The sequence below is a fragment of the Dama dama genome, chromosome 2 (assembly GCF_033118175.1).
Source record: "Dama dama isolate Ldn47 chromosome 2, ASM3311817v1, whole genome shotgun sequence".
In the NCBI taxonomy this organism is placed as follows: domain Eukaryota; kingdom Metazoa; phylum Chordata; class Mammalia; order Artiodactyla; family Cervidae; genus Dama; species Dama dama.
In genome coordinates, this window is record NC_083682.1 from 14,117,443 (window position 1) to 14,140,424 (window position 22,982).

General features: G+C 43.5%; 1 protein-coding gene across 1 annotated transcript; it reads right to left on the reverse strand.

The window, feature by feature from the left end:
• Positions 1-1,224: 1,224 nt before the first annotated feature.
• Positions 1,225-20,561, reverse strand: MS4A8 (membrane spanning 4-domains A8). The gene is made up of 7 exons (XM_061166542.1): positions 20,403-20,561; positions 19,806-20,028; positions 17,420-17,542; positions 11,839-11,898; positions 9,726-9,863; positions 1,836-1,949; positions 1,225-1,658 (listed from the first exon to the last, which is right to left on the reverse strand). Exons 2-7 carry the CDS (start codon positions 20,022-20,024, stop codon positions 1,557-1,559), a joined length of 756 nt encoding a protein of 251 aa, XP_061022525.1. The 5' UTR covers positions 20,025-20,028; positions 20,403-20,561; the 3' UTR covers positions 1,225-1,556.
• Between the last annotated feature and the right edge of the window lie 2,421 nt (positions 20,562-22,982).

Sequence of the window (22,982 nt, forward strand, 5' to 3'; positions counted from 1 at the left end):
TCTGAAATGCGATGTTCCTATAAGTTCTTGAGGGTTATATTACTGAAATCTTGGCTTTTCTCCTGAAACCTTTTATCCCTCTAGCCTTTTCCATCTCAGTAAATGGCTATTCACCCAGTTACTTGAGGCAGAAACCTTTGTATTGTCCTTAATTTCCCCCTCTTCCTCTGCTCCCTGACACCAGGGAGATGTTTGAGAACACCTGATCTTTAGGGACAATTGTTCTAACCCATCAGCATCGAAACTTTTGGAAGCCATTGTGGGTAACAGTATTTAAACTAATGTGTGCATCTAGAAGTTATGAATTTACAGCCATTTCATACAGGATTTACTCCCTGTCCTTTTACACATAAAGATGTACTAGCCTCATAACTTTGTAAGCTATCATAAGACAGTTTTGACTCTTGAGCTGTATTGCATTGGTTATAACAGCAAAGAAAAGGGATTGATCATTTTAGTGGATAACTCACTCTTTGGAAAGATCTTCCCAACACAGTCGGCTTTCTTATTGCACTAAAAATGTTGCTTCCTCAACTTGCCTTGTTCTCTGCTTTCCTCATTCCTTTTATTTTTTTTTTAATTAAAAAAAAATTTTGGAGTATAGCTGATGTACAATGTTGTGTTAGTTTTGGGTATATAGCAAAGTGAATCAGTTATACATATACACATATTCATTCTTTTTACAGATTCTTTTCTCATATAGGTTATCACAGAATATTGAGTAGAGTTCCCTGTGCTATACAATAGGTCCTTGCTGGTTATCTATTTATATGTAGTAGTGTGTGAATGTTCATCCCAAGCTCCTGATTTATCTCTCCCCACCACGTTTCTCCTTTGGTTACCAAAAGTTTGTTCTTGATATCTGTAAGTCTGTTTCTGTTTTGTAAATAAATTCATTTGTATCAATTTTTAAAATTATATTCCACATATGAGTTATATGTGATATTTGTCTTTCTCTGTCTGACTTCTTCACTTAGTATGGTCATTTTTAGGTCCATACATGTTGCTGCAATCAATGCTTTCCACATTCCTTTTTGATTCACTGCCAGACAAATCAGATCCCTGTCTGTTCTCTCGCTACATATCCCCACATTTCTTCTCCAAGTCAGAGAAAATTGCCTGTATATTGTCCTCTCTTCTGAGGCCAGAATTTCCTTGAGGTCAAGGGCAGTTGTGTTCCCCAGTGTTCACCATCCTTTTGCTGTGACTAGAGTCTTAAACATATCAAAGCCTCAGTGCATTTTTATTAAATGAATGAACAATGGAAAGAATGAAGTTTAGGTTATCTAGACATGTGTGGCACAAAGGCACCCATGCATGGATGACCTAGGGAAGAACTTTTCTTATTAAAATCCATTTTAAATTTTTGTCTACTCTTTGAAAGAAGAACAGCACAATCTACCAGGCTGAATGGAATGAAGTCCAGGAACACATGCCATTGGAGAGATGTTTCCTTTAGATTGTCAGGGAAGGAAGAATCTGGTTTCAGGAGCCCAGATAGAGGAGGTATTCTTTTGGGTTCCAGTGAAAAATGCTTCTAGAACATTTGGCTTTGCTTATTTGTCACCCTGGACCCCAGAATAATTTGGTGGCGAGTTCTCTGGTTCTGGGATGACCACTGGGTTTGTCACGTAGACATTTGGGATCACCACGCCCACCTGGAAAACACAGGCAAACAGGAAGTGTACCAGTGATGAAGCAAGAAGGACTGGGCATGCCTTTAGGTACCAAGGGAGCCCTCCTGCTCCTGGACAGGAAGGGGAGTAGGATGAGTCCTCTAATCTCCACCCTCTTTGGGACCTCTTCCCATCCTCCGAGGAGCCTCTGGGACTCACATTGTTGGTTTGGTAGCAGGTCAGCTGGCAGCCAAAGTGGGCAGATGCAATTGCAATGCACACCTCCAGGAGGCAGAAGATGAGCAGCAAACCAGAAATGGCCATTCCAGGGACCTGGAACCAGAATGGACCGGGAGGACCTGAGTGCAAGTCTGGGAGTCTGAGCTCTGACTCTGCAGTGGCTATCTCTATGGCTTTGATGAAGTCCTCTAACCTCATCTCAGCTTAGTGGGGAAAATACCTCACTGGGTTTTTGTGAAGGCCAAGTGTGTTTGTGAAAGAAATTTTATCTTAACACTTACTAGCAATGCTGCCCTAAAAGAGAGGATAGTCACTGTCTAGGGAAACCCCTTGACACCTTGCTTCAGATATCAGGGACCTGAGGGTATGGTCTGGAGTCAGACAGTGAAACAGTGGAACTGTTCTGTGTAGGAAGTGAATAGAAATTTGGGAGTACGGACAAGCCACAGAGAGAAGTAGCATGGGTAGAGGAGAAAGATGGGACTGAGCAAGGTGGTGGGAAGGTGGCAGCTGCAGAAAAAGGCATCTCATGAGAAGATGACACTTCACAAAACAGGAGTATCTAATCTCCAGGAATCAGTAGTTTCCTAGGCTCTGATGTAAACCTCTACCATCTCTCCGAACCTTTAGAGAAAGTCAGCTACTGAAGTCATTCTCTTGGCTTGTGACAGTGCCATTTTGTAGAGGGAAGTAATTGGGGCTGTCTTAGGCTTGGGAAAAAAGAGTGAGTGAAAGGCCCCCAAATTTGAACTAGTTCAACAAAAATAGATTTCACCTAAGGACCTGGAGAAATCCAAGCCCCTTCCTTGCTATTCTCCAAGATTACCCAGGAGAATGGGGTCTCCCACTGTGCCTGAGGAGAGAGTTTGAGTAGAATCTATTTTCATCTTAAAGAACAGGGCTGAAAGACCCCAATTACCATATGGATTCCAATCACATGAAATACTAAATATGAAAGTAAAAGTGTACAGTACATGGTAGTAGGTACCAAATATATGTTATTGATTATAATTTTAAAATGACATAGGTGAGAGTCAGCTGCTCAGAGAATTCTCCCTTTTGGAGAGGCCCCATCTTTCCTCCTTTCCTTTGCCTCCCTCTCAATTTAGCAAGTATTTACTAAATATCTATTTGGTACAAGGGGCTCAGAGAAGAAACCCAAGAAGCACAGTTGAGTGAGGGAGACAGATACGGATGTGGATAATTACAATCCACATCAGACAGAGTTAAGAGCTATAAATGAGTGAGGGAAAGAGAGATGGAATTCACCCTACGTGAGTTAGAGAGGGTGGGGGTAGGAGAGGGTGGTCCAAACAAATGGAAAGGTGGGATGATGAGGTCTTAGTCAAAGAATCACAGAGCTTCAGGAAGGAAGAGTGTTTTCAAATGACTCTGGCCCTTTCTAAAGTTGTTTTTAACACAATTCTTTTACAAAGAAAACCCTTCATGGAAAAGGGGTCCTTCAAGCAGCTCAGATGGATTTCCCAGGTGGTTCAGTGGTAAAGAATCTGCCAATGCCTGCCAATGAAGGAGACACAAGAGACGTGAGTTTGACCCCTGGGTTGGGAAGATTCCCCAGGTGTAGGAAATGGCAACCCACTCCAGTATTCTTGCCTGGGAAATCTCATGGAGATAGGAGCCTGGTGGGCTACAGTTCATAGAGTCACAAAGAGCTGGACATGACTGAGCTACTGAGCGCACACACGCACAGAGTTTAGACATGCATCATTTGATGGGCATTAATTCATGCTTGTTGAGCTCCTGGAGCACCCCAGCCCTTGGGTCATCATTTACAAAGATCAGATGAAGTCCAGCTCTTCTTGTTCAGATGTCAGGCCTGAGGTCTGAGAGTGGGGTGGGCAGCTGGGATAGGAGGAGTTCTCTTTCTGAGATCTGATATGGGCAGAACTAAGATTAGAAGCCAAGTTTTCTGACTTAAAGTTTCTGCAGCTTCCACTCCAGGGTGTTGGCAGTGCTGCGTGGTTTAGTCTTTCCTGACCCTCTTTCCCTCCCACCCACCCCTCCTCCCTCAGCTCTTCAACCTGCATCTGCCTCCTCATTTCTTACAATGAGCACCCCATGCCCCCTATTTCCCAGCAGGAAAAGATGCAAGCCTTCTCCAGTGCCCAACTTTCTGGGTGGGGGGTTGGGGGGAGGATGGGGATGGGGTGGGGTGAGGGGGTGGGAGGAGCTGGATGTCAGGGGGAGCAAGGGATTGGAAGGGAAGTGAGCAGCAAGGCACATAGAGTTGGAGCCAGGTCTCTGGGCAGCAATAAATACCTGGCCGAGGAATTTAGACTTTAATCCTAAAGCAACTGGGAGCCATAAAGTGTTTCCAGAAGGGGAGAAACTCAAGGTACTTTTGATAAAAGACATGGACATGGTCAATAGGTTCTCTGGGGTGAGGCTTTTCTCACAAATCTTGGAGACAAAAGTCTTGGGAAGGACTTCTGATCAAAACAAATAACAATTAATGTTTTCTATTTACCGAGTATAGGTCATGCCAGGCACATTTATGCATTCATTTGACAAATGGTTATGAGCTGTCAATCATGTTCCAGACATGGGCCTGGGTATTGAGACAGGACAGTGAATGAAACAGAAAAATGTCCCTGCCCTTATGAAGCTTGTATTCTGGTGGGAGGAGACAGTTAGTAAGCATGAAATATAACAGACAAGTAAATTGCAGAGTTTGTCAGATGATGGTTAAGGCTACTGGTGTCAGGGAACATTTAACAGGAGGATTCCTGCATGCTGTTTTCCATTTCTCATAAATCCTCTATTCCTTATCAGTTCCTATTCTGGGAATGAGTAGAGCTGCATGCAGCTCTAAGGACTGATCTCATGAGAAATGGTATCTGCTTGGATTCCTTTCAGTAACTCCCTTCAGTGACTCTTCTCTGCATCAGCAACCTTGTATGTATTAGACTATCCATGTTGTGACTATTGATAAAATTTAATCCTGTGTAATAGCTGAGTAATCATCTACTAAAGATACATAAGCCTGAATTTCTGCTAATAAAATACCCTTGCTCCATCAGAGCTTGGGTCCCCGTGTCTTTCTTTCTTTCTCTCTCTCTCTCTCTCTCTCTTCCTCCCTCCAGCTCTCTCTTTCACTTTCTTTTTGTCGAATCCAGACCACCAGGTTCCGGTCCATTAAAGGACCGCAATATACTGGGAAGTAAATTGTGGATGTGGGGGAGAAGGATCCTAGGATAGTGTAGGTAATGCTTTTAAGTGCAATGGTTCTGTCATTCAGGTGGGTCTCTTTGAGAAGGTGGTTACTAAGAAACAGCCTGAAGGACAGAGGGGGCTGGTGGGATATCTGAGGGACCTTCCCAAGCCTGAAGATGGAAACATGCCTGGTGTGTTTGTGGAAACATCAAGGAGGTTAGTGTGGTTCAAGTGGGGGAGAGCCAGAGAGTGGGGTCAGGGGCCACGAGGCCAGCATCTTTAGGCTCCTCTAAGGATGTTGGCTTTTTTTGGGTGTGTGTGAGTAAAGTGGGAGCAGTGGCAGGTTTTGAGCAGAGAAGTGATATGATGTTACATCTCAGAAAGGCTCACTCTCACTCTAGTTGCTGTCCTTACAGCTGTAAGGAGACAAGGGAGGAGCAGAGAGAGTGGTTAGTGAAACAGGCTGGGAGCTGGGACCCTCTGCAGCAATGCTGCAATGCTTGTACCTGGAGGCACCTCTTCTTGAACAACAAAATACAAAGAAACTATATGGGACTAAAAATAACTGTGTGCGTGTTCAGTTGGGGCAAAATTATGGACAAAAGATACAAAGAAACCAAAAAACCCAACTGCCACTTCTGAAGAGCCTGGAGAAAAACCAGGGTGTTAGGAGCAAAAGCAGCACACTGCCCATGTCCAAGGCACACAACACCACCTGGGGGGTGGGCAAAACACCAAAGCCACCCCTCTGGCCCAACCCCTGGACACACTCCTGTTGTTATTTAATCACTAACTCATGTCTGACTCTCTCCCGATTCCATGGACTATAGCCCACTAAGCTTCTCTGTTTGTGAGATTTTCCAGGCAAGAATACTGGAGTGGGTTGCATTTCCTTCTCTGGGGCATCTTCCCGAACAAGGGATGGAACCCACATCTCCTGTACTGGCAGGTGGGTTCTTTACCACTGAGCCACCTGGGAAGTCCTACCTTCACTCTATACAAGGAACAAGCTCACACCGTCCCCCTGCCTCCCATAGTGAGGAAGCAGGGGAACCTGTTGTTTGTCCTCACTCACCCCCTGCTGCAACAGGGGCCCCTATAAAACCTTGCTTGAATTTCTTGTCTGACCTCTAGTCAATTTCAATTGATTGGGGAAGGCCAAGAGCCCTAGTTGGTATCATTAGGAAGCTGAGAGGTGATGGTAACTCTGACCAGAGAGGAACTGGAGAAACTGGTGAAAATGGTTGGATGCTGGATGCATTTTAAAGGTAGAGCCAACAGGATTCCCTGAGGAATTGGCAGGGAGGCGTGAGAAAAAGAGAGGGTCAATGATTACTCCAAGGTTTATCCTGAGTGACTGGAATGATGCAGTTGTCATCAACCAGGATAACGAAATCCAAGGGAAGGTTTGGGAAGTAAAATCTGGAGATGAGAGTTGGATATGTTCATTTCAAGATGTTGTGTGGACAGTAGATCACAAGAGACTGGAGTTTGGGAGAGAGATTTGGGTTGGTGCTCTTTACTCTGGAGAAGGTGTTTGTGGTTACCAGCAGATGAGATTGCCAAGGCAGTGCAAGCAGGGGAATAAAAGAGGACCAAGGACAGCCTAGGAGACTGGGGAAAAGAGCAGAACCAGCAAAGGAGAGGGAGGAGAGAGAGAGGAGGAGGACCAGCTGCAGGGAGCAGCCTAAACATCGTGAGACATCCATCACAGAGGAGTGCTGACTGGGGACATAGGAAGTTTTTGGAGAAGTGAAGCAGAAAGTCTGATTAGAGTGGGCTCAAGTGCAAATGTAAGAGGAGAGAGAGTGGGAGATGGTGGGGGCAGACAAATCTTTTTAGGATTTTTCTGCAAAGAGGACCAAAGAAATAGGGTGGTATCTGGCCCAAGAGAAGGTTGGTTGGTTTTTTTTACAATGGAGGGAACAAAAGCATGTTCATATGCTGATGGGAAAGCTCCAGTCAGAGGGGAGAATGGTTGATATAGAAGAAAGGCCATGGGCAGGGGGAGGAGATGAACCTTGCTGTACAGATGGAGAGGTTGAATTTACACGAGACTCATCTATAGCTGGTTTCTTGTATCCAGCAGCCACGAGCCGAACACTTGAGATGTGGCTAGGCCGCAAGTGCAAAATACACCCTGGATTTCAAATACCTGAAATATGTATATTATCATATGTGAAACAGACTGCTAGTCCAAGTTAATTGCAGGAGACGGGTGCTCAGGGCTGGTGCACTGGGACGACCCAGAGGGATGGGATGGGGAGGGATGTGGGAGGGGGGCTCAGGATGGGGAACACATGTACACCCATGGCTGAGTCATGTCAGTGTATGGCAAAACCACTACAATACTGTAAAGTGAGTAGCCTCCAATTAAAATAAATAAATTTAAAAGAAAACCAAAGACTTCATATCTCAAATATGAAATATCAGATAATTTTCTACTCGAATTACATGATGAAATGACATTTGAATCTATTGGGTTAAATAAAACATATTAATAAAATTAATTCCATTTATTCACCCCCTTCCAGGATGATGACTGGAAAATTCAGAATCATATACATGGCTCATGTTCTATTTCTATTGGATGGCACTGATATAGAGCACAGGTTGGCAAATTATGGTTACATCCTGCCTGTTGCCTATTTTTGTCAATAAAGTTTTATCAGCATACAGTCAAGCTCATTTGTTTCTGTATTTTCTATGGCTGTGCTCCCACTACAAGATAGGGGGGAGTAGTTGCAACAGAGACCAGATGGCCTGCAAAGACTTAGATATTTACTCTCTCACCCTTTACAGAAAATCTTTGCTGACTCCTTGTCCCTAGTGATGGGGAGGAAGGCAACAAAGTGAGAAGAGGCAGGTTGGCAGGTACATATGCATTAAATGTATAGTGACATAAATGAAATTATAAATTAAAAAATTTCCTAACAGTGTCATGTGGCAGATACTGTTTTACAAAAGTAGAAACTAAGAATGATCAGGGACTTTAAACTCTGTTGCCATTCTTACCGCACTTGGAGAAGTTTGGTTGTTGGGCCCTTTCTTCTTTTTTTTATTGGAATATAATTGCTTTACAATGTTGTGTTAGCTTCTGCTGTACCACAAAGTGAATCAGCTATAAACATACACATATCCCCTCCTTCTTGGGCATCCCTCCCCCCACACCTCACCCATCTAGCTCATCACAGAACACTGAACTGAGCTCTCTGCTATAGCACAGGTTCCCACTAGCTAACTATTTTATAGTAGTGTATTGCTACCGGGAAGTCCAGTGTATTTATAGCAAACTGGTCCCCTAATTCATCTCACCCTTCTTTTCCTGCCCAGTGCCCACACATCCGTTCTCTACATCTGTGTCTGTATGCCTGCCCTGGGAACTAGACTGATATGTACCATTTTACTAAATTCCACACATATGTGTTAATATATGGTATGCATTTTTCTCTTTCTGACTTACTTTACTCTGTATGACAGACTCTAGGTCCATCCATATCTCTACAAATGACTCAGTTTCATTCTTTTTATGGCTGAGTAACATTCTATTGTATAAATGTACCATATCTTCTTTATTCACTCATCTCTCAGTGGACACTTAGTTTGGTTTCATGTCCTGGCTATTATAAACAGTACTACAATGAACATTGGGATACATGTGTCTTTTTAAACAGAGCTGAAGGCATCAGGCTCCTTGACTTCAGACTATACAAAGCTACAGTAATCAAGACAGGATGGTACTGGCACATAAAACAGAAATAAACATCAATGGTATAGGACAGAAAGCCCAGAGACAAACCTACATACCTATGGTCACCTAATCTATCACAAAAGAAGCAAGAACACAAAATGGAGACAAGAGAGTCTCTTCAATAAGTGGTGCTCGGAAAACCGGATAGCTGCATGTAAAAGAATGAGATTAGAACACTACCTGACACCATACACAAAAATAAACTCAAAATGGATTAAAAGCCTAAATGTAAGACTGGACACTATAAAGCTTTTAGAGGAAAGCATAGGAAAAACACTCTTTGATATAAATTACAGCAAGATCTTTATTGACCCACCTTCTAGAGGAATGAAAATAAAAACAAAAATAAACAAATGGGACCTAATTAAACTTAAAAAGTTTGCATAGCAAAGGAAACTGTAAATAAGCCAAAAAGACAACCTTCAGAATGGGAGAAAATATTTGCAAGTGAAGCAATGGTCAAAGGATTAATCTCCGAAACATACAAACAGCTCATGCAACTCAATAAAAAAAAATGAACAACCCAATCAAAAAATGGGCAGAGGACCTAAATAGACATTTCTCCAAAGAAGACACACAGATGGTCAAGAGGCACTTGAAAAGATGTTCAACATCATTAATTATTAGAGAAATGCAAATCAAAACTACCATCAGGTATCACCTTCCACCATTCAGAATGACCATCATCAAAAAATCCACAAATAAATGCTAGAGAGGGTATGGAGAAAAGGGAATCCTTTCACACTGTTGGTAGGAATATAAATAGGTATGGAGGGTCCTTAAAAAAGTAAAAACAGAACAACCATAAGACCCAGCAATCCCACTATTGGGCATATACCCTGGGAAAACCATATTTCAAAAACACACATGTCAGGCCCTTTCCAACAATTTCTAAACCCAGCTAGGGCGGAACCCAGGGGAACACTGGTCAGGAGGGAACTCACCCGGCCCCAGGTGGAAGAGTGAGGATTGTAGTCAGGGTAGGCGTAGGGAGCCATGACAATTAAATCTACAATGAAGAGCATGAGTCCAACCATGGAGAAGATTGCACTGACGATGTTGAAGCCCACGCTGCTATTCAGCTGAAAAAGATACAAAGGGTCAGAGTGGGAGAGGAAAACAATTGTAACTGAGATGAGCAGCGACTCAGCAAGTATTTCTTAACAGGATTTCCCAGAATCAGTTCTGCAGCAAACAAGGCAGTGTTTTGTGCAGAAAGGAGTGTGGCTGGGGTTTCCCTGGTGGCTCAGTGGTAAAAGAATTCACCTGCCAATGCAAGAGATATGGGTTCCATCCCTGGTCTGGGAAGATCCCACATGCCACAGAGCAATGAAGCCCATGCACCACAACTGCTGAAGCCTGTGAGCCTAGAGCCCCGTGCTCTGCAACAAGAGAAGTCGCTGCAGTGAGAAGCCCTTACACTGCAACTGGAGAGTAGCCCTCACTCACTGCAACTAGGGGAAAAGCCCTTGTAAGGTAACAAAGACCCGGGGAAACCAAAAGTAAATAAATATTAAAAAAAATTTTTTTAATTTAATTTTTTAAACAGAAAGTTTGGGGGCTAAATTAACTTTGAAACAAAGTTAAGTTAAACAAAGTTAAACAGGTCTTTGCTGAAGGACTTATAAGAGCCTTTAACAAGGATTATGGATCTTCAGTGGGGGTTGGGTGGGCTAATAAATAGAAATCTCTCCAAGTTTACCTACCCATCTTCAGAGTATGTCATCGGAAAAGCGTCCCCAAGAATAATCTTTGGGAAACACTCCATCCTTTTATCCCATAGGAGATGGGCAGGAGGATCAACCTCTGATGTCTTGGAATGTGACACGCTCTGGTGGCCCATGATTCTGGGCCACATGCAGAAAGTTGTTGTTTAGTCGCCTCAGTCATGTCTGACTCTTTGTGACTCCATGGACTGTAGGCCCCCAGGCTCCTCTGTCCATGGGAATTCCCAGGCAAGAATACTGGAGTGAGTTGCCATTTCCTTCTCCAGGGGATCTTTCTGACCCAGGAATCGAACCCATGTCTTCTGCTTTGATAGGCAAATTCTTTACTTCTGAGCCGCTTAGGGAAGCCCAGGTGTAAATAGACATGCCCATAATTTTGAGCTTTCCTTTGGAGATTTTCAAATAGATTTCCTCTGGTGTAGGGACCTGGCTATCTTGAAGCCTCTTAGGCTAGATAACCTGCTTGTGAGAGGAACCAGGGTACTTTCTGGGCATACTGCTAGGGGACCATGAAGCCTTGTCCAGGCTGATTTACAGAGCTCCTTTGGCTGGATTCCTTAGAGGGGCAGGTGCCTGAGCCTCCTTGGCTGTCCTGAAGAAATGGGGGACTGATCTGTGTGCTGCTCAGCTGCTGGGGAGCCCTGGGCCCCTGGGAACTCTGTGCCTCCTCCTGTAAGAGCATCCTTGGGAAGCTATTCTTTCTCTCCACTCTCTGATGCCCTAACTAATGTGGCTATGTTGCCCTTCCCTCCCCTAAGTCCTCTAGACATTTTCCTTTTTGGGACTCTGGCCAGGTTCATGTGGCCCTGTGATTATCTGTGAGCAAGTGTCAGAAGAATTGATGCTTCTGAACTGTGGGGCTGAAGAAGACTCTTGAGAGTCCCTTGGACAGCAAGGAGATCAAACTTGTCAATCCTAAAGAAAATCAACACTTAATATTCATTGGAAGGACTGATACTGAAGCTGAAACTCCAATACTTTGGCCAAAGAGCTGACTCATCGGAAAAGACCCTGATGCTGGGAAAGATTGAGGGCAGGAGGAGAAGGGGGCAACAGAGGATGAGATGGTTGGATGGCATCATCAACTCAACGGACATAAGTCTGAGCAAACTCAGGGAGATGGTGAAGGACAGGGAAGCCTGGCGTGCTGCAGACCATGGGGGTCACAAAGAGTCAGACATGATTGAGTGACTGAACAACAATGTGTCAGAGTCCCATGTCTGGTTGTGAGTAGGTGTGTGGATGAGGGAGGGCTTAATCTTCTTTCCCCCCTGGTGTGTCTTTCCTATAGGTTCCCAGCTGGGAGAGACAGTCCCAGGATGTGACTTACCAGACAAGAAGGTCGTGAGTGCTTTTCTGCCAACACCGAGAGGGATCCTGAAATGATAAACTGGCACGGAGGAGAGGTGGTTTAGAAAGAGGTCAGGGGTTAGGGCCCCCGTCTTCAGGCTCCCATGATTCTGTTTACACACATATTCTCTCACACACACTATGTTCCTCTGCTGAGACCCCAGCTCAACATGAGGGGAAAGAATGAATGAATGGATGAATGAGGGCCTGTCTTGCACCACATCACAGGGCAGTGAAGTAGGATCCAGCAGACTGGTTGTAAATTCTGGCTTGAATCTCATGTGATCTTGGGTAAATTATTCATTTCTGAAATATTTATTTCCTCATTTGAAAAAGAGGAAAATGACATGTCTAGGAAGACATGTATCATTGTCACTAGAAAGTGTATGCCCCTTATCTGGCATTTAGTGTATCTTGCACATAGTAGATCCTATACAGAGTAAATGTTGTTTATTTCTTTTTCTTTTACTTTTCCACATGCATATCTTGTTGGTTTCCCACCCACATCTTAGAATTCAGCTGGGCACAGGTGCTCAGGATGGGGAGAAGGAAAGGCTACCAGCTTTACTGCTTTGAGATGTTTTAACCCAACCTTAGTCCTTGCCTGTCTGTACACCTAGGTGAGTACCTTTTAGTGACTCAGAAAAGTGTCACATGTCTACAAAACTGAACGTCCAATATGGGAATTGCAAGGTAGATTGAGTGCATTTATCCCAGCACTGGTATTCTGTAGGCACAGCGGCTGGTGAGATTACCTACCATCATTTGCCCAAGATGGCAGCAACAGTGGTCTGAAAGGGCATCAGCCACTGTTTAGAAAAAGCTTTGCTGAGCACTACATGAAGTGTTTCTTATAACTTTACCTTATTTAACTGCATCATGTCCCATCGGGCACTGGTTTAGAGATTTATTTATTTACATCCTGCTTTTTATTTTTTGCCACACTGTGCAGCATGCAGGATCTTAGTTCCTCGACCGTGGATTGAACCCGCTGCACCCCTGAAGTGGAAGCGAGGATTCTTAACCACTGGACCACCAGGGAAGTCCTGTGGCTTAGAGATTTAAAATAATGCATCCAAGACCACCCAGAAAGTAGCAGAGTTGAGAGTCAGATTCAAGGAGTTGACTCCGGATCCCATGGTACTAACCCCCACCCTCTACCTGCTCCCAGTCAGGGAGGATGCAAGTGCCTGGGAGTGTAAATGGTGATTTACAATGAAGACTGCCTCGAGTGGCTTATGCCTTCTAAGGGGAATTCCATATTTCCTAGAAGTGTAAAAACGAATTTCAATTGTACAGCCTTCTGTTTATAGAGAATTGATGAAGAAGATAGGGGACAAAAGGCTGGATTTCTGATGTTCCTGCTGGCCCTTTTGAGATGCCAAGGGAGACGGGCCTTTGTTTTAGAAGAAGGCATTAGTGAGCTTTAAGAAATAGAAAGACAGTCCTGGAGTCAACAAGGCAGCTAAGAACAAAACTGCAGAAAAACGGAGGAGGGCTGACGGTCACTGAGCATCCTGGCGGAAGAGGAGATGGCCAGTGAGGCATTTGAAATGTCAGGGCGGCCACTGGGCACTTAATACTCAGTGGAGGCTAACGCTCAATAGCAGGGTGTTCTTTGTCTGGCTTGTTAGTCCTTTCTGCTGCCCCGAACTCCATTAAAGTTAGTGATACAGAACAGGTGCCCTGTGAGTGCTTGGGGGCAGGAAGAGGGGTTGGTCCCAAGTTAGGTCTGTGTAGAGCAGAGAGAAGACCAGAATCTCAGGAGAGGACAGATGGGAGCTAGAGAAAGAGAGAGGGAGCAGTGACCCAAAGAAAGACATTCCCTAGAGCATAAACCCTGCCATTTTGCAGATATTGTGTGGGAATGAGGGTGAGGGCTAACTCTAGGCTGTTCTATTTTATTTATTTATTTATTGTGAAATTTATTGCAGTAGTCCTTAAACTTTTGAGGCCTGTTCCCTTTAATTTCATGTATTTATTCATTTTATATTTGACTGTACTGGGTCTTCATTGCTGTGCTAGCCTTTCTCTAGTTGTGAAGAGTGGGGATTACTCTCTAGTTGGGGTACACAGGCTTCTCATTACAATAGCTTCTCTTGTTGCAGAGCATGGCCTCTAGGGCTCGTGAGCTTTAGTAGTTGTGGTTCCCCGGCTCTAGGGCACAGGCTCAATAACTGTGGTGCATGGGCTCAGCAGCTCAGAGGCTTGTAGGATCTTCGTGGCTTATTTCCTGCATTGACAGGCGGATATTTTATCCCTGAGCCACCAGGGAAGCCCCAGGCTATTTTATTTAAATCTCACGGGATAAGGTGACTTTGGCTGACATCTAGGTTACTCTGGAATTTTGTTGTTTGTCAGAAAAGTTGCATTTGAGTCATAGACAGGTATGTGAGTTGAGGGACAGACTGTATTAACAGCAGGGAGGAAAAGGAGACTGGTGGGTGGAGGGGGAAGAAGGAGTGTGTATGTACGCACGTGTGTGCGTGAGTGTGTGTGTGTGTGTGTGTGTGTAGGAGGAGGATACTAGGGAGAATGCAAAACAATCTTAAAGACAATGCGTTGGAGAAGAGAAAGGACTTGTACTCCTTCTCAGTTCAGTTCAGTCGCTCATTTGTGTCCAACTCTTTGCGACCCCATGGACTGCAGCATGCCAGGCTTCCCTGTCCATCATCAACTTGGGCTCCCGGAGTTTATCCAAACTCATGTCCATTGAGTCGGTGATGCCATCCAACCATCTCATCCTCTGTCATCCCCTTCTCCTCCTGCCTTCAATTTTTCCCAGCATCAGGGTCTTTTCAAATGTGTTAGTTTTTCGCATCAGGCCAAAGGATTGGGGTTTCAGCTTCAGCATCCAATGAGTATTCAGGACTGATTTCCTTTAGGATGGACTGGTTGGATTTCCTTGCAGTCCAAGGGACTCTCAAGAGTCTTCCCCAATACCACAGATCAAAAGCATCAATTTGTCAGCGCTCAGCTTTCTTTATAGTCCAACTTACATCCATACATGATGACTGGAAAAACCAAAGCTTTGACTAGATGGACCTTTGTTGGCAAAGTAATGTCTCTGCTTTTTAATATGCTGTCTAGGTTGGTCATAACTTTTCTTCCAAGGAGCAAGTGTCTTTTAATTTCATGGCTGCAGTCACCATCTGCAGTGATTTTGGAGCCCAAGAAAATAAAGTCTGTCACTGTTTCCACTCTTTTCCCATCTATTTGCCATGAAGTGATGGGACCAGATGCCATGATCTTTGTTTTTTGAATGTTGAGTTTTAAGCCAGGTTTTTCACTCTCCTCTTTCATTTTCATCAAGAGGCTCTTTAGTTCTTCTTCGCTTTCTGCCATCAGGGTGGTGTCATCTGCATACCTGAGGTTATTGATATTTCTTCTGGCAATCTTGATTCCAGCTTGTGCTCCATCCAGCCCAGCGTTTCTCGTGATGTACTCTGCATATAAGTTAAATAACCTTCTAGGGAGTCACAAATCATTCTGAGAATCTGATGAAAGCTATGGACTTTGACAGAAAACACCCCCTAAGTATTTTACCAGAATGGGGACTCAGAAGCCCTTCCGTGGACTCTAAGCTGAGTCCGAATTTTTTTAGTGGCTTATTGACCCTTGAGCATGGGTGGAAATGCTTTTCTCCTGGAGTTCAGGCTGTGGGTCTACATTGAACACTTGAGGGCTGTTCCCAATGTATTTTTTTAAACATGGGTGCTTTTGTGGGAATTAGAAAACAGTAGTTCCTCTGGGTTGATAAACTAGAAAAACGTTCCCTGTCCTCTGGGGTGGGTGGATTAGGAAAGTGGCCTTTCTGAGTGAATGCTGTCTTGCATTGTCTTGTAACCCTTGGTGTTATGAATGAATTATGACCCCTCAGAATATATCTTCTGAAGCCCTAACCTACAGTACCTCTGAATATGACTCTCTTTGGAGACAGGGGCTTTAAATAGATGGTTAAGGGGGACTTTCATGGTGGTCCAGTGGTTAGGAATCTGCCTTGCAACGCAAGGGATGTGGGTTCGATATGTGGTCAGGGAACTAAGATCCCACCTGCCACAGGGCAACTAAGCCCATGCACACAACTACTGAGCCTGGGTACTGCAACTAAGTTGCAGCACAGCCAAATAAACAAATAAATAATTGAAAAAATCAACCAAACAACAACCATAAAATTTGACTTAAAAAAGAGCTGACTAAAGTTAAAGGGGATCATCAGTGTTGGACTTGGACCTAAACCAATATAACTTAGATTCTTATGAAACGAGGAGATTAGTGAGAGTGTTAATGGCCTTGGTAGGGAAGCCAGAGGTCCCCAAGAAGCAGGAGGAAATAAAAGTACAAGTGCTAGACATTTCTTTTCTTTTCACTTCTAATCCTGTGTTGTCATGGTGACACCTGCTTCTGTCTGAACTTAACTTTCTCTCAAACCTTGAGCTAACCAATGTGTTTTTCTCATGGAAATCTCTTCCTTAAGCTATGTTAATGAACTATGTATTTGCTTGGAAATCTGCCTTTCTTCGAGATTCATGTCAATTGTTTTATGGCCGGGGATGACTCACCTTGTACTATCTCAACATACATGTTGTGGGTGAGGGGCCTGGTGCAACTCTCTCAGTTTTGAGGTATTCCCTTTCACTAATTAGTAGCTTGCTAATAGGTATATAATTCCTTGCTAAAAACTAACAAGGGGGTACTCTTTCTGTCCCCTTCTGATGTCTATGTCAGAAGCTTTCTCTATCTCTTTTATACTTTAATAAAACTTTATTACACAAAAAGCTCTGAGCAATCAAGCCTTGTCACTCGCCCCAGATCAAATTCCTCTTCTTCAGAGGCCAAAAATCCCAGCGTTGTTCACAGCTCAGCTTGTAGCAGCAGCCTTTCATTAAGGTATACACACACACACATTTTCATTAGGGTATACACACACACACATTTTCATTAGGGTAAACACACACACACACACACACATTTTCATTAGGGTATATACACACACCCACACACACACATTTTCATTAGGGTATACACACACACACACACATTTTCATTAGGGTATACACACATGCACACACACATTTTCATTAGGGTATACACACACACACATTTTCATTAGGGTATACACACACACACACATTTTCATTAGGGTATACACACATGCACACACACATTTTCATTAGGGTATACACACACACACATTTTCATTAGGGTATACACACACACACCCCCACACACAACCATGCAAAGACTCAGGGGAAGAGACAGTTGTTTGCTAGCCAAGGTAAGAGGCCTAAGAAGAAACCAAACCTGCTGGCACTTTGATCTCAGATCTCTGCCCTCTAGAACTGTGAGATACTACATTTCTGTGTTGTAGGTCACCCAGTCAGTGGTACTCGTCAGGGCAGCCCAAGCAAAGTAGTTCGCTTGGTGAACAAGACCTGAGCTGGGATTCCATCCAGCCTGCCCCTTTGGCTGGGAAACTGCAGGGCACAAGTTGACAAAGTGGCCCAGAGTGTGCTGGCACATTCCGAGAACTTGGTTGCGAGGTGACTCGTATTACTCACCCAGATGCCTCCCCAGAAGGGAAAGCCTCCGTAGAATGAGATAGCAGTGTAGCTCCCTATGAAGACAGTCGCCATGACGGAACCAAGGCCAAGGTGAACCAGGCCAATCAGGATCTGGATGGCCTGTCAGGAGAGCCACAAATGGAAGCCTTCGTTTCTGAGTCTGGATTCTGCCCCCTTTTTATTTTAATAAATCGTTTGTTTCCCTGGTCCAAAACATAATATGGAAAAATATGAAATTGAAATAAAAACTGCCCACCATTCCCCCTCACTCACAGAAAACAATGGTTTACATTTTGCTGGATAAAGTTCCATTATTCTTTTCAGATATATACGTGGATAATTCACAATGTCTCTATAGATTGAGCATTTCATCACAAACATGTCCCCGTGAAATTAAATATCCTTCAAACTTATGTTTTTTTGAGGGCTGCCCAGATTCTGTTGTGTGGATATTCCATGCAATCATCGGAGCAGAGAGGTTGTATGGGTTAGACTGTTTATTTTTTTCATATTATAAATAACACTGTGATGAACATCTTTGTAGATAAATCTTCATGCTCATCACTTATGTCTTTAGGATATTGTTATGGATTGAATAGTGTCTGCCTCTCCTCCATCAAATTCGTGTGCTGACATTCTGATCCCCAGCACCTCAGATTATAGCTTTGTTTGGAAATACTGTCACTGCAGATAAAACTAGGTCATGTAAGGTGTGTTGGAGTAGGCTGAACCCCTAATCCTATATGTGCGTGTGTGCTTAGTCGTGTCTGACTCTTTACGACCCCATAGACTGTAGCCCGCCAGGCTCCTCTGTCCATGGGATTTTCCAGGCAAGAATACTGGAGTAGGTTTACATTTACTTCTCCAGGGGATCTTCCTGATCCATGGATCAAAATTGCATCTCCTGCATTTTCTGCATTGGCAGGCAGATTCTTTACAACAGCACCACCTAGGAAACCCTTAATCTTATATGACTGCTGTCCTTTTTAAATTTTTTGGCCACGCCATGTGACATGCAGGATCTTAGTTCCTTGGCTATTAAACCCATACCCCTTGCAGTGGAAGTGCTGAGCACTAACCGCTAGACCACCAGGGAAGTCCCTGACTGCTGTCCTTTGAAAGAGAATGCCATGTGGAGAGACATTCATGAACACAGGAAAACGCCATGGCTGTCAGGGCTGTCAGGATTGAAGTTATGCTGCCACAAATCAAGGAACTACTACTAGGAGAGAGGCCTGGAACAGACCCTTCCCTAGTGGTTCCTCCTCTGAAGGACCTATCCTTCAGAGAAAGCATGGCCCTGAGGACAGTTTGATTGTGTTTGGCCTCCAGAACTGTGAGAATAAAATTCTGTTGCTTGAAGCCACCCAGTTTATGGCACTTTGCGATGGCAGCCCTTGGAAACTCATGTAGGGTATGTTCTCACAAATACCGTACATATGTCTAATGGTATATAGATGACAAACATGGCAGCAGATATGAATATATTATTTCCTTAAATTTGCACAATAACAAATTATATGCAATGTCTGTCTCTGTTTTTTTTCCCATTAATGTCACATCTTGGGGTTATGTTCACATTGTTGCACTAAAAGCTTACTTGTTCTTTTTAAAGCTTCACTACATTTCACTCTTTGGAGTTACAATACATGGCTTTAACCAGGATTATGTTGATGGATATTTTGGTTGTTTCCATTCTTTTGTGATCACCAGCTGTGTGGCCATGGGTAAGCTCATACATGTCACATTTCTCGCATGTGCAGGTATACCTGGAGGACTAAGTCTCAGAAATGGAATGATTGGGTATTTTGTAAATATGGCAGATACAAATTGGCCTACAGATTATATTTATTGACATCCCTTGGACAGTGAATGGGGGTGGGGCTAGGATTTGAGCTCCAGACAGTCTGGATCAGAATCCAGACACTGCAATGAAATGGGCCTCTCCTTGAACTACCCAGAACAACCTCTTAGGGGGAAAGTTGTTGGGCTCCCTTAGTTTGTTAGTTCTCTAATGTGCTTTTTTCCTTCTTGGGCAGATATTCCATTCAAGCTCTTTTAAATTTCACCTCATGGTCTGCTGAAACCACTTTCTTCCAGAAGCCACATGGATCAACACAGGTGTCAGCTTACTGCTTTTTTTTCCCCCATTGCTTTTCTTCCTCTTTCCTAAAATGCCTGAGTCAAAAAATACAAGGTCCTAAACAGAGGCCCTAGTGATGCTGCCCAGCTGAGCTTTCTCATAGGTCTGAGTTTGGTGAGGCCAGGTCAGCTCCAACCCCACCTATGGATTTGGAGTGTCCGTATTTCCAAAACTCCCCACTCCTCCAGCTTCAGCCATGTAATCCCCCCACCCCTCCCTGCAGAGTGAAGTTTCACTTACCCCTAAGGTTTTGCCTTCTTTTAGGGTTCTCTCTGTGGGTTGCTGACTCACAGATGGCCACAAACCAGGTGGGTTCCCGTGAATTACATGGACTTGGGACTGGAAGTTTGGATATAGGGGCACCTGAGACATGCCCCCAGGGAACACCGTATACCCATTTGGGGGTGTCACCACAAACACAGAGTTGGCCGTGGGACCTGCTGAAGTCGTTGGATTCATGCTGCTGAAAAACAAGTGCAATAAAATAAATAACAAGGACCTACTGTATAGCACAGGGAACTATACTCAATGTCTTGTAATAGCCTATAATGAAAAAGAATCTGAAAAAGAATATATATATATACGAAAAAGAATATATATATATATATATACATATATATATATATAAACACACACAGGTTACTTGTGAATTCTGGTCTGGTTTAAAATTTTCTTTTCTTTTTCTACTCTTTTTTGGAGCAGACCCCCAAAAGCTGGTACCATAAACCCTGCCACATGCTCCACCCCACCCCCAGGTTCATTCAAATCTCATTTGGAAGCAAACCTTATCACCGCCCCTCAGTTATCCACAGAAACTATTAGATCAAGGGTACTCACTTTGCTCTGCCAGCAGCAAAGTCTCTCTCACTTCTGTCTGTCTATTCCCAGTTCTTTGCTGTAGGTGGCTTCTTTTTCCTTAGAGAGTGAACACACTGGGTTGGGTTTGGGGATGTGTTTAAAAAGATCCAAAGTCCACTCTGCTTTCCTCCCAGATACAGACTTGGTGAACCAGTTACGCAAAGCTCAGCTTCCCCACCCATATTTACTTCCTGATTTGGTCAAGAAGCCACCTAATTGCAATTCAGCTGGGCAAGTATTTACTGGAGAAGGAAGAGTTGTGTGTGGTGCCCTGGGAGACACAGGAAGGAGCTGGGTGTACAGTGGTCACTTCTCGACTGTAACGCAAGACAGAGCGATATAAATAACCCAGTACAGAAACAAGAGACTCTCGCCGGAGAATGAAGGAGAAACTGATTCACTAGATTTGAAGAGATTAAGAAAGACATCAAACAACAAGTGGAATTTGAAATCAATGAACTGCATGAGAAAAAGGGAGCCAGAGCCTATAAAATAAGAATTGCAATGAACTTAAGTCATAAACTCTACATCAGAGTCTGTAGAAAAGCAGAAAATGCCCAAGAGTGGGCAGGCATATTGGTGCATCCATGATGAACATCACGTGAATTACACAGGCAAAGGGTACAAAAACTGTTGTACTTTGCGGATTGTGATGGAATAGTCCATGACACACTCACCTTTGTATTCCTACTGACAGGTAATAGGCACCAAGAAAATGCTTGCTGAGTGAACAGATGAAACTGATAAGATGGCTAGAATTTGGTAAAATGGTCAATGTAAGAACATTATCACAGGCAGAGGAAATGGAGGAGGGCAAAGGCATGAAGAGAGAAGTGTAGGACATATTTTGGGTATGGCAATGCTTATATATTTAAAGTTATGATTTTTCCAGTAATCACGTATGGATGTGAGAATTGGACCATAAAAAAGTCTGAGCACCAAAGAATAGGTGTTTTTGAATTGTGGTGCTGGCGAAGGCTCTTGAGAGTCCCTTGGACTGCACGGAGATCAAACCAGTAAATCCTAATGGAAATCAACCCTGAGTGTTCACTGGAAGGGCTGATGTGCTGTGCTGTGCTTAGTCACTCAGTCATGTCCACTCTTTGTGACCCCATGGACTGTAGCCCCCCAGGCTCCTCCATGGGGATTCCAGGCAGGAGTACTGAAGTGGGATGCCATGCCCTCCTCCAGGGGGTATTCCCAACCCAGGGATCAAACCCAGGTCTCTGGCGTTGCAGGCAGATTTGTTACCAGCTGAGCTACCTGAGAAGCCCCTAAGAAGGACTGATGCTGAAGCTGAAGCTCCAATACTTTGGCCACCTCATGCGAAGAGTTGACTCACTGGAAGAGACCCTGATGCTGGGAAATACTGAGGGCAAAAGGAGAAGGGGGCAGCAGAGGATGAGATGGTTAGATAGCATCACTGACTCAGTGGACATGAATTTTAGCAAACTCTGGGAGAGAGTGAAGGACAGGGAAGTCTGGCATGCTACAGTCCATGGGACTGGAAGACTTGGACACGACTCGGTGACTGAACAAGAACAAAAATAGAGGCTAAGGCAATCAACTAAACCTTGCAGAAGGAATCAATGTGCAAACAAAGCCTGCACCTGGAGGAAGAATATTACTCAGTCAATCTGGTAAAAAAAAGACAAAGAGAGGCCAACTTCCTGACCTCATTCTTTTTGATGTACATTGCATAATGATTGGCTAGTCATGAAGAAGTTTTTCCAAAGTCTCAGAATTTCTCTTGGGTTTTGTTTCTTTGAAATTGTTTTAAAAAATATGATATATTAACAGCAAGCATTTTTTAAAATAATTGAAGTGTCACCAGTTTTTTTCCTGTTTAAATGGCAAACACACTAATTTCAACAATTTCCTGTCATTACACACGATTTCCTCATAAGATGTAAAAGTTAAAACCACATATATCTACATGAAGTGAAGCATTACTCTATGAAATCATTTCAAGAAGATTGGTTAGTGTAACTCTTTTAATACTTCTTACTTGTTACTCAAAAGACTACTTTACCTGTTCAAATGATTTATTATAGTCCTCAAAATGTTGAATATATGGTATTACATAACCCAACAATTCTACTTCTAGATATATATGTATTTTCCCAGGTAGTAAAGAACCCACCTGCCAATGCAGGAGATGTAAGAGACATGGGTTCAATCCCTGGGTCAGGAAGATCCCTTGGAAAAGGGCATGGCAACCCACTCCAGTAATCTTGCCTAGAGAATTCCATGGACAGAGGAGCCTGGTGGACCACAGTCCATGGGGTTGCACAGAGTTGGACATGACTGAAGAGACTTAGTGTATATATATATATATATATATATAAAATGAAAATATAAGTCCACATGCAAACATATACAGAAATGTTAAAAACAGTCAAAAAGAAAAAAAAAAAAAAAACAGTCAAAAAGTGGCAACTACTGAAATGTCCTTCATTTGATAAACGGAGAAACAAAAATGGTATAGACATCCATGGATATCACTCAACAACAAGAAAAAATAAATAATGAAGTACTTAATACCTGCTACAACACAGA

Bases quoted from the DNA above. Each gene is read 5' to 3' on its own strand.
- MS4A8 (XM_061166542.1), bottom strand. From the start codon at position 20,024: ATGAATCCAACGACTTCAGCAGGTCCCACGGCCAACTCTGTGTTTGTG. The intron at 11,899-17,419 runs GTGAGTAATACG...CCTCCGTGCCAG, and splicing joins CCTTCTGGGGAGGCATCTGG to TTTATCATTTCAGGATCCCT. The intron at 1,950-9,725 runs GTGAGTTCCCTC...TTCTGGTTCCAG, and splicing joins ACTCTTCCACCTGGGGCCGG to GTCCCTGGAATGGCCATTTC.